We start from the raw sequence: 11,855 nt of genomic DNA, 5'->3' as shown, positions 1-11,855 counted from the left end.
TTAGGCCCCATCCTCCCTCTTTCCAAGCTATTGTCTGTCTCTTCACGGCTTACCTCGAGGGGTATTGACGACTCTTGGTCATTGTTGTTATTGTGCACCGGCCGAACAGTTAAACTCCAACTTGTGTATGGTGTTCAGGAATTGTGCGCTTAGTGATAATGGAGTAGGAGATAAGAGTTTCTTAAAATATTAAGTGATGTTCAACAAATACATATATTAAATTAAAAAACTTAAATAAAAACAATGAGAATATGTTCATCTGGCCGCTGTTATAATGTATTATTATTATTCCTTTTACTTTACCGTTACATTTACCCTGGACAGTCTTTTTGGGCAAACCGAGTACGTCATCATGTCCATGATACATCATATTTCTCGAACAATATTTATTTTTATCTCACATAAAACAGATCTCACAATAGTACATATTATTTAATTGCAAATTGTTAGCCTTCACTTATTAGCACCCTCTGTTGTAACAAAGATAGTTGCGTGGCTTTTTTATAATTTGCTTAACCCAATAAAAATTATCAAACAAAAGTTGATGAGAGCTTCCAATGATAAAAATAAAGTTTTTATCATATTTGTAGAATTTTCAACATCACTGACCCACCCACGCAAACTCAGATTTTTTCGTGGTGTCTGTCACACAGAACCAGCAAGTTTGGTTTTTTGGGGATTTCCCAGATGAAATGTACACTATTTTTTATACAACTGGCCTCTATTAAACACCAAAAAATTTTAATTTCTCTTAATTCATAGTGTTTAGAAACGAAAACAGAAAATATATTGCCGACCGGGCTAGCCGAGTGGGTAAAGTACCTGCCCGGCAACCCAAAGGTCGCGGGTTCGATTCTCGCCTCGGGCTTGGATCAAAATACTGTAAAAACCTTGGGAGGTGCAATATGGCCACAGAAGCCAATGCGCCAACAACTACCAAATCAAAAAAAAAAAAAAAAAAAAAAAGAAAATATATTATAACCGGTTTAGAGAATATTGGTGGGGAAAGGTACATGTTAGGATTTGATTTAAAATTTTCCAGATAAAAAAAGAAAAAGAAAAAAGAAACTTAATCATATCTGGTATTATTCCTGCATTGAGCTTCATAGATGCAGGCTCTGTTCTATGCAGTGCTTTTATTGGTGTTTCTGATATGCACGATCCAGAGAAGAATACATAACTGTAGCGTTATTTTTCATAATTTATTACACACTAGATTAATAAAATATGAATTGGCAATGCGTTGCACGAGTGCAATAAGCAATATCCTGCCAGATATATGAATATAAGAGAATGAGTCAGGAGAATGGATCTCATGAATACATAATTCGTGCGCATTTCAAACGTGTGTGGTGGAAAAATGTCATTGGCTGCTGTATCATTCTCATTGCTTTAAAAAGACAGCTGGAACTTAGTAAAACAGAGTCCAGGTAGCTCTTGCCGATCGTTGTTATCTCTCTGGATCGAAGTTATTTCAACCATCAACCATGAAGGGACTCGTTGGCTTAGCTGTTCTGACAGGATTCTTCGCTGTGATATTTCAATGCGCAGGTAATTATTTGCAGTTAGTTTCATTCCACTTTTCACATTATTATTAAGCTGAGTACCGTGTTTTTCGGAGCGAATTTTAATTTATTTTTCTTGAATTGATTGTGCTTTGTCAAAATATCAGTCATAATATTCATTCTTATTAATTTTTCGTTTTTTTGTTTTCATTTTTTTTTTTTTTTTCATATTAGCTAGTGAACCAAATTTCAGTGTTGAAGAATGTCGCCATTCACCTTGCCCCGCGAATCCCAAGTGCAACCCCGAAGCTCCTCCATGCGAAGTCAATCCCGGAGAAGTGTACTGCGTCCAGATTAGTGGAGGTAAGAAATTTGTATTTTTTATCCATAAAGAAAATTGCATGTTGAATCCTTTTGTTAATTTCTTTCTTACTCTGTCTATACTTCGACAACATTGTGAGTAAGTGTAAGCTCCTATGGGAGGGATGAAATTCAGTTGTGTCGATACGCAAGACAATATAGTTAGAAAAGCTTTTGTATCTGCTGAGGTACGATTTTGAATAATTAGTACCACATTCATAATTATTTGATCAGTTCAACCTTATCTATACCATTCAATACGACAAGTTCTGCAAACACCATGAGTAAAAATTATAGAAATTATCGATGCGTAATAATCTTCTGTGCCTTTTAAGCACGACTATTGGTTCTTGGCAATCATGCCATGGCAGTCATCTATGGTGAACTGCCTTATGCAACAAAGGCAAAGCCTGTGGCTGTGACGCATGGGAACGTTGCGAATGCCAACGTTTGTCAGCCATTACAGAGAAAATCTTTATTGTACACTAAAGATACAATAATGTGCCCACCACAGCTAGGAGGCCAGGGGCTTGACAATGATATAGGGTAATATAAAAATATGTACAGTATATAAAAATATGTAGAGTATAACAAAAAGATAACATAACATTAAATTAACTTAAAAACTTAGTATTAACCATTCAATAGATATGAGTATAAGGCAGACAGTACACCAAGGTATGTACACGTTCATATGTACAAAGCACATATTTCAGAATATTCACACAAGTCAGAATATTTCACAGTGCCAAATTGATGTTCGGTATAGCATTTTCTTGTGAAACAGTTCATCAATAGGTTGGTTGCTTCAGTAATATGATGGACACGATACCCTCTGTTTCTATTGAAGGAAGTATTAGAGACGAGATGTGCAGTGACTCCAACCAGGCGCTGCGCCGGTAATGGCGGAACCGATCGATAACCATTTCATCGCGAAGTGGGTCAATGTCGTGTTGGACCGAGCAGAAGTGTTTAGTAATGGTCGAGTGTTCTACGTCTGCTAAACGAATGGCTCTTTCCTGTTCAGAAATACGTTTGCTGAGTCTTCTGCCAGTTTTCCCGACGTAGCAACTAGTGCAGTCACGGCAAGAAATGTGGTAGACTAGTCCACTCTGCAGCAAAGTGGGAACTAGTGTTTTTACTTTGAAGACGAGGGACCGCAACTTCCTGTCTGGGAGTTGTAAACACTTTATCCCATGAGATTTTAAGACCCTAGAAACCTGCTGTAATAGGTTCGGGTAGTATGGGATAAAGGCGGTCGCTGCAGAGTCATTACCGTGAACAGTCCTGTGGGTCGCTACGTGGTCACGAGCTTGTAGGTCGCACCTATCTAGGGTACTGGTGGGAAGCCACAGTCTGGCTTCCCCACCAGTAATCCAAGGTAGCACAGTGGTATCGTCACGGTCCTCCCCACATCAGGTGGAAAAGGCCAGGGTTCGAGTCCCGTCGATGACACCAGGAACTTTAATGGGCTTTTTTCACTCCGTGGCTGACTCAGTCGGTCTCAGGTGTAGATAGCAAGGTTTTCCCCCCAGAAACTGGGGTTTTTCATCCAGCAAAACAGACAAATCTACCATAGAACACACGCAATTAACAGACATAAGACACACAGCATGGTAGATAAATTTACTTATTCGGGTGGCCTAAATATAATAATACCCCACACCTGACAGATCTTGCCAGGTATGGGGTAGCCCACACCTGGCAAGATCTGTCTTGAACCTAGCAATTTCAGTGCGCCTCTCTTCCGCAGAACTAGAGTTGGTCCAGGCGCGGGTTAACAGGGTTTGCGCAGTGCCGAGAAGATAGCTGCGCGTATGTGCTGACCGGTAGTTGGTAAATTGGCCAGCACACATCGGCTTGCAATAGACTGTTGTGCCCTTACGCAGGACAAGAGTATCCGAGCCCTTACGTCGTGCAAGAGTATCCTAGTACGGAAGGGTATATCTGACTCCAGTTCGATAGTGAATTTTATGAAAGCTGACAGAGAGTTAAGGTGGTCTAAGAGTTAGTCGCCCCAAACCCGGGGAATAACCACAAACACATCATCGACGTAGCAGCACCAAAAGGTAATGGGATCTGGTAGACCCGTAAATGCTCGACCTTCCAATTCTTCAATTGCGATGTTTGCCGTGAATGAACTAACTGCGGAACCTATGGTCGTACCGAGTGTCTGTAAGTAAACGGAGTCACGAACATGACGCCCCACCAGTCCAGCACAGTCTGAGGGAGGTGGAAATGTCCTCTGAAGTTAGTGAGGTCCTTCTGTTCAGGGTCTGATCGTTATCTAAAAGTACCTTGGCAGACATGATGTCTAGTTCGACAGGGATGGAAGTGAAAAGAGACACTACGTCAAACGAGGCCATGAGTTCATTATCCGAGATGGATAGAGCATGGATTTGATTTATAAATTCGCCACTGTTGGAAACGGTGTTGGCGGTCTTGCCCACTAGGGGAGAGAGTAGGCTCGAGACGAACTTAGACACACTCATAACTCGGTGAACCACAGGAGACGATGGTTCACCTAGAAGGAATACCAGTTTTAACGGTATTCCTTCTTTGTGGACTTTTGGTAGTCCGTAAAATTGTGGAATCTGGCAGCCGGAGGCACGGATGCGACAGCGTACGGATTCGGTGATTTTCCTTTGCTGAAACCAACTGTTGACGAGGACGTTTACTTTTGACTTCCATAGTTCCAGGTTCCTGATGGGAGGGATAACTACTAGTTGGTAGACAGAGGTGTCTTGTAGGAGCAAAAGGGCTTTCTCCTCATAGTCAGAACGATTTAAAACAGCTGTTCGACCCCCTTTGTCCGCTGGAAGGAGGACGATGGAAGTATCCTGTTTAAAATCGTTGAGAGCAGAGAAATGTCGGTTACTGAAATTGGAGGTAGCAGGGTGAGCATGATGTAAGATCGCTGCGATTTTTAGGCGAATTGTATTCGCCACCTCTTGAGGTATGCGTGTCAATGATGCTTCAACACCTAAGATAGTATCAGTGATTGGTGAACTTCGGGCAAGAATCGCGAACTTCATTCCCTGAGTTAGTAAATCCACTTGTTCTGCAGATATGCGCTTGTCGCTCAAATTTAGTACAAACTATGAGACGGCCTCCGTAGCCGAGTAGTCAGAAGCGGGAGTGCAGTAGCACACGCTCTTTGAGTAGACCAGGGTTAAACCCCCTGACTGCTGAATACGATCGATCTGCCATCCCGCACTGGACCAGCGTGGCAGATTATGGTCCATTTCCCTCAGCATGAATTGTTGAGGAGGCTTCCATCCTGCAGTGGGTTGATAATGGCTGCACTTTACCTTTTTTTTATGAGCAAATTGTTGTAGTCATCCTATGTTGATGACGGGAGTCGCGGGACTCACGAACTAAATTTGCAAATTTACGTTTTTGACGGGTACAATAGCGCTTAGATTCCCTGATGGCTTGAGAGCACAAGGTCTGGATGATATTCGAGTAAACAGAGATAGGAACAGAGGTAGTACTTTAACATTAAACCTATTTTAACTGCACTTCTTATTTTTATCTTATTTTCCATTCCGCTCTGCGCCGCATAGTAAAAAGATATAAGGTTTTAAATGATTGCATCAGGCGAAGAAAATTGTCAGCAACGTATCGATAATCCCACTTACTCTTCTCGTACACTTGCATGGCGTACCAGTGATTAATTGGTGTTCCAGCTAAGACAGTGATGAGAATTAAAACTGAAATGACGTCCACGGGTGAACTGGCTTCACCTGGTAGAAAGCTGCCAGCTATAGGTAAACATTCACGCTTTCAGAAGCACCACAGTTTTACTTTGTCAGTTATTCGTTTTAAAGTTCATCAGTTTTACAGAAGGAACAAAATTCCTACAGTATCTAAACTGTTGAAGGAAGTAAATGGCGACTATAAACTACCGAATTTCGAACTTTTAAAAGAAGTTTGAATATCACTGGATTCGTATACGATTAAGGCACATCTACTTTAAATGAACGAGATGACGATATCGTCGTTTGGAGACGAAATAACATTCATGCAATTAATCAGCGTAGAGCTGAAGGGAGAAAAATATTTAGATGAAACCTGGGTTAATGCTGGTCATACAAAAACCAAAGTATGGCAAGAATAAAAGTTGAAAGATGGGAGAAATACCTTTCTGAGAGGATTATTTACATGGTTGAACATGATTATTTACATGTTCTTCAGAAAGACTATCTTTGTAGATAGTCTTTCTGAAGACCTTATTGGGGTATTATTTTTTGGGCGCCTCCATAGCCAGGAGCAGCAGTGCGTACACGCTTCTTGATTACACCGGCGTTCGAGCCCGTGATCACCAAATACGGAGGATGAAGAAAGTTCAGGGAATGACCACCGCATATCCCCGGAGCAATATGGCTTTAGTTGCTTATGCTCCTAAAAACCAAACAACAACAGCTTGGGGTATGGTTTTTCACAGTTAACCTGAAACCGGTTTAGAGTTTTTTTGGTAATTAGTGGGAACATCCTGTTTAAACTTTTCAAGGAGTTTAGATTAGAGCGCCTAATTTGCAGGTTGTATGTTGCTTTTATACTGGTAAATATTCTCAGGCGATGGGCTAAATTCAATGATAAGAGGGCAGTGATATGAGCAAACCTTCCAAAATGCTGTAGAAAGGCAGTTTAGTTATATTTAGGTAGATAAGATCCAGCTTTTGATCTTCTTGTTGACGTGGTCTTCAGAGGGAAAATAAGCCAGTGATGAAAGAAGGATATCCAATTGTGATTTTGTTTCTGCCTAACGTGGGAAGGGCATATTGAAGTCCCCTGTGTTATTCTTGGCATTCTATTATTTAGAATTAATAGATTCGTACGATGCTATTAGTAGAATTTGTATTCTATTATTTAGTTCTTTCTAAATTATTTTAGGAGCGTTCCTTCCTTCTATATATATAGAGTTAGGTAAATAGGATGCTTCCATAGACTCACCGTTGACTCACAGTTCTGTCACGAAGTATATTGATTTGACAATGTCAGATCGCCTTCATACCAGGATCGAGTTGAGAAGACGCCATATTAGTTTAGGGAGTTTTAACTATCCATTAATTTATATTTAGATAATCTAATCAGACAAGATTATGAAGAAGTAGTTTTTGTTTAATGTGTAAGTCAGTTTTCATCTTAAGTTTTATAAAAACGAATTTTTTGTATTTTTAAGTAGTATGCAAGAACAAAATTCGAAACACTGTTGTTGATATCTTTGCACTGCTGTGAAAAGAAGGATCCATATCAGGGTGCTCTTTACAAATGAAAATTGGTTAATTAAAAGCTACGTCGTTCACGTAGACATCATAATGGCACTGTTAGAGCTCTCGTTGGGTAGCACAGTTGGTAGGATCACCGTTCTTCTCATAACGGGTAGAAAAAAACCTGAGTTCGAATTCCGTCGATGAGGGGAGGATGGGCCTTTTTCCCAACATGGTTAAGTTAATCGGTCTCATGCGTGGGTAACATGGTTTTTTTTCCCTGAAACTCGGGTTTTTTATCCAGCAAACAAAATATCTACCTCCGAACACAAGAAATTTACAGACGGTATACACGGAGTAATATGGACTTAGTTGCTAATGCTCCTAAAACCCAATAACAACAACAACAACTGCTATATCCGAAAACTAAGGTTCAGACTAGAATATACTTTAGGAATAAACTAGAATATATATTGAAAATAAACGAAACATATTTAAGAATACTCAAGGAAGGATCCATCTTCCACATTTTCTTGAAGAATACAATCGATTGCGTTCCCAAAATACCTAGAGCAAAATATTTTATTTTTTTTTTTCTTTCGAATACGTCAAATAACAATTTATTATATCCTAATGAAATTCTAAGAAGTTTCAGAAATATTTTATTGATGTAACTTCAAATATGACCCATTTCATTTTTTTTTTTTTTCAGTTGTGCAGGTCGTTCTTGGGCTTTTAGGAAATGTCTTAGGGATTGTGCAGGTATGTCCTGAAAGTGGTGGCGGTGGTTCATGTACCAACTGTGAAGTAAAAAACATCACATGCAATGGAGGAGAGTGTAATCTATCAGACCTAGTTATCAACGCAGAAGTAGCCATTTCTATATGCTACTACCTCCCTCCTGGACTTCAGGTAAGTAGCAGAATTGAATTTTAAATATGAGCTTACTAAATAATAATAGAGCTTGCATAATAATCCAGCTTACGATGGTCTTTTTCAAATCCATATTTCTAATTAAAACTTTGTTTTCCATTATAACGTTGGAAGTTTCTCTGACACCCTTAAATACACTCTTAGTGTGCTTTTTTATTTCATATTATACATTTGTGGGCAAAACTTAAATTATTGTTGAAACTGTGCTATTACATTTAGAGCGTATTGAAATTATGCACATTGATCACATATAAAGCAAGTGAATGAGCACATGTGCTCAATGTATAACATGCAAAATTAATGCATAAAGTGACGTTTGTGGTCGTTCTTCTCTAAGGGAACAGAGAAGAACCATCGGACGATAGCTCTTTCTAGATCGGAACTGTGATCGCTTTAAGGCACACGAAGTAATGTCGAACCTTATCCCAGCTGTTTGTTAAGGGGGTAAAAATATTCACTAATTCCAATATATTCATTAAGCGTAAAACTACAGTTACATCTATAAAATTAACACTCCTCACTCGAATGATGTGGAACCAGTAAAGACGTTCTTCGGCATAAGAACATTTTTCAAATGGAATATGTTCTCAATACCGGAGAACATTTTCCGGACTTTTTTCCCAGTACAAAGTATATTCATGTACTTGATAATGCACGGTATGAAATGTTTGGTGGGAAGAGGGAAAGCATTTTCAATTTTTAACCACTAACCTCTTGAAGAGATTGCGCTGCTCTTCCAGATGTTTTAAACTCGCCAATGGAGTTTAAACCTGGTTGCGATTATGGCTGAATTTCAACATAACGATGTCCCTTTAATTTCAGAAAAGTCAAACATTACCACTTAATTCACAACTATAAAATCAAAATGGACTCCCATAACTAAGTTATTTTAGCAATTAACGCAAAGAATTAATATAGAATTTAATAGGTGACTTCACGAACATCATCATATTAATTTATTTCAGCTAGGAGGTAAGCCAGGCTGCCCATTATTCTCTAATAATAATACAGTACGATGCAGCACAGTTAAATATTTATTTCCTGTAATAAATTTTTAGCCTTCAGAGAAATTGATAATAATTATGAAAGCAAACCGCTGAACAGGCGTACCAACTGACCATAATACTCATTGAGCTGACGAAAGCACTATTTGGTTCTCAAACCTAAGTTATAAGCTTCACTCTCGTGATTCGCTTTTAAATTTGTTCGATGTAATGAGCCTGTTTAGGAATATTTTCATCCTTTGAATTATTACTGTATGAATTATAGTCAATATAATTCTTTAAATTGATCAAACGTATTTTTTATGTTCATATTCAGGGTTTGCTGTACCTGTCTGTGTGCATCAAGGTTTTCCTCCTCGGTTTGGTAGATATTTCCCTTTGTTGTATCGAAATTTTGTTGACCTGCATTTGGTAAGTAAGATCTGTGAACTGCTTTTCTTCAAGCCCGATTATGAGTAAATTATTAATGTTTTACTTTTGTAAATATCCCATATTCATATCCTTTAAACTATATAAGAGATAATTAATATGCTTATTCACTTGGAGTGATATACGTACTCAGTAAAAAAAATCTGAACGCAAACGGCTGGTTTTATATAATGATGTTAAGAGGTCGTTGTATAAACTCATCATCTTTGCGATATTAAAATTAATATTTTTATGTCTCTAACATTAAAATTTTAAAGTTTTACCTGCGATTTATATTTTAAATTTTAGATATAAATTTTCTTTATATTAAAAGTTGAATTTAAAAGTTATAAATCAAAATATTATGTTATATTCAAATAATATTTTGATATAAAATTTAGTTTTAATTTTTAAATTAAATTTATCGTTTTAGATACCTGTTGTTGATACCACCCCCGTGTGAAAGAAGGAAACGTTTTAATTATATTAACATAAAGTATTAACGAAAATAATAATAAGGACCTATTAAATATCTTGAAAACACTCGTGCTAATTAAAAAAAAATAGTAGCAATTTCATGCAGAGTATAAACTAGTTGTTGAAAAAATTCAACTCTGCATTTTTTTCTTTCACAAGTAGACCTTAAAAATCTTGAAAAAATCCTGCAAATTGAACAGCACATAAATAACAACATTTTGACACAGTTACTCATGAGATCAATTTAGGGAATAATTCTGACAGTTTATTTGGATTTTAGCAAAGCATTTGGCACGGTCCCTTACGAGAGGTTACTGTAAAAGCTTGAGCTGATGGAATTACTGGTAAAATTCAAAGAGTTTTCTAGGTGCTGCAGAGCAGAAGGCAGAGCGTTGCGATTAATGCCTATTCTTCAGACCGTTGTAACCAGGAGTGTGGTCCCATACAGATCAGTTCTTGGAACACTATCGTTTCACATTTTCATGCATGACATCGAAGGAGGGATACAAGGAATGGTGTCAACATTTGCAGACGATATAATTATAGGCAGATTCGTTAATGATGAGTTCCAAGCAGCGCTCCTTCAGGATAACTTGAAAAAACGTCAAAGATAGTCACAGAAATGGCAGCTGTATTCTAATGTTTCTAAATGCAAGGTCCTCCACTTGGGGAACGACTCCGATTATGTGGGCTGTAAAACTTGACAACCAGGCACCTCAGAGATGATCTGATTGAGGTTTATAACTGATTAGTAAAATGTATGAATGTGAAATTTTATAACCATTATAAGCATTTACAGAAATGTCATTATTTCAAATTACATGGATTAGGTTAGATTGGATTATAGGAAGATTTCTTTCAGCCAGAGAGTCGTTGATTTCTAGAACAAGTTGCCCTAACAGGTCGTTGAAGCTGACAGTTTGAATGAATAGCCTCAACGGTCAACTTGATAGTTAGCTGCATGAGGAGGGAAGCATATTATTTGAGTTTTCTTATCCATTTTTTTGCCAGTGCAGCAAAAACCTGGGCTTCCTTGCACTATGGCGAATACTATTACTGCTACTACTATTTTAAATAATATGGAAGCAGAAATTCTATACATAAGACTGCATTATAAGTGATCACTTGGGTTTATCTCTTATCCAGAATTATTTCTGTTAAATGACTCTAAACAATATCGATTATGAACAATTATATTTCTCTTGTTATTTTTGTATTTAAATTTCATATTTCCTTCATGTTAACCTAAATTATACTTATGCATATGCGCTTAGTCATTGGGCAAGATGGCAAACGAAGAAGATCCAGTAGCGATGTACAATTAAATATTTGACAAAAGAGACGAACAGTAGTTCATGTAGTTAAACTTCAATTTAATTTTTAAATAACTCTTTCTAACCAATTATTTTCCCACTAGTTTCTAATAATATTTTTTCTGGTCGTGCATTTGATCAACACATGGCGTTGATTCAATTAAATGAGATATTTCATTTTTATTTTGTGAATGTGGTGAAATGCTTACACATTGATTTATTTATTTGTAGATTGCCGAAAGATCCTTTGGTGTAATGATGATATTAAACTATTACATCGCAGTTGGATCCAGTATAACTAAAGGAGGAGAAAATAGCATATGATTTATTGTTACTTTGAATTATGAGAATCTTTAATGCAATATTCTCTAATAAAATAAAATAAAATATTTCCTGCTGGTTTTAGATGAATGAAAAGACACACTAAAATCAAGAGTTTTGCAACCAGAAAATCAAACACTAATCTCTATAAAAATTTTAAACAACTTGTAATATTATTCAAGAAAGAACACTTCTAATTGCAGAACACAGTAATCTGTCAATAGTAGGGTTCCCATTTATAACAAAAGCGAAGAGGCACCTGACGTTTTCCAACTGTCCATTTAGTAACAATATTTTACTGGCGACACTACATCACCATGG

At 37.4% G+C, this 11,855-nt stretch overlaps 1 protein-coding gene across 1 annotated transcript; it reads left to right on the top strand.

The window, feature by feature from the left end:
• The first annotated feature begins 1,403 nt into the window (after positions 1 to 1,403).
• Positions 1,404 to 11,569, top strand: LOC150077991 (uncharacterized). Its single transcript, XM_090384740.1, has 5 exons — positions 1,404 to 1,551; positions 1,740 to 1,868; positions 7,791 to 7,990; positions 9,332 to 9,426; positions 11,445 to 11,569. Coding segments are annotated over exons 1-5 (489 nt in total). The 5' UTR covers positions 1,404 to 1,487; the 3' UTR covers positions 11,446 to 11,569.
• Positions 11,570 to 11,855: the final 286 nt, after the last annotated feature.

This window comes from Mastigoproctus giganteus, chromosome 11 (assembly GCF_048544385.1).
Source record: "Mastigoproctus giganteus isolate SK-2022 chromosome 11, ASM4854438v1, whole genome shotgun sequence".
In the NCBI taxonomy this organism is placed as follows: Eukaryota; Metazoa; Arthropoda; class Arachnida; order Uropygi; family Thelyphonidae; genus Mastigoproctus; species Mastigoproctus giganteus.
Note: the sequence above shows the minus strand (reverse complement) of the source record. Positions and strands in the feature narration are given on the sequence as shown.

What these genes read in the sequence shown, in the direction of transcription:
- LOC150077991 (XM_090384740.1), top strand. Translation starts at nt 1,488, where the DNA reads ATGAAGGGACTCGTTGGCTTAGCTGTTCTGACAGGATTCTTCGCTGTG. An exon ending in TGTGATATTTCAATGCGCAG is followed by an intron (nt 1,552 to 1,739) that starts GTAATTATTTGC and finishes TTTTCATATTAG; the next exon opens with CTAGTGAACCAAATTTCAGT. An exon ending in CTGCGTCCAGATTAGTGGAG is followed by an intron (nt 1,869 to 7,790) that starts GTAAGAAATTTG and finishes TTTTTTTTTCAG; the next exon opens with TTGTGCAGGTCGTTCTTGGG.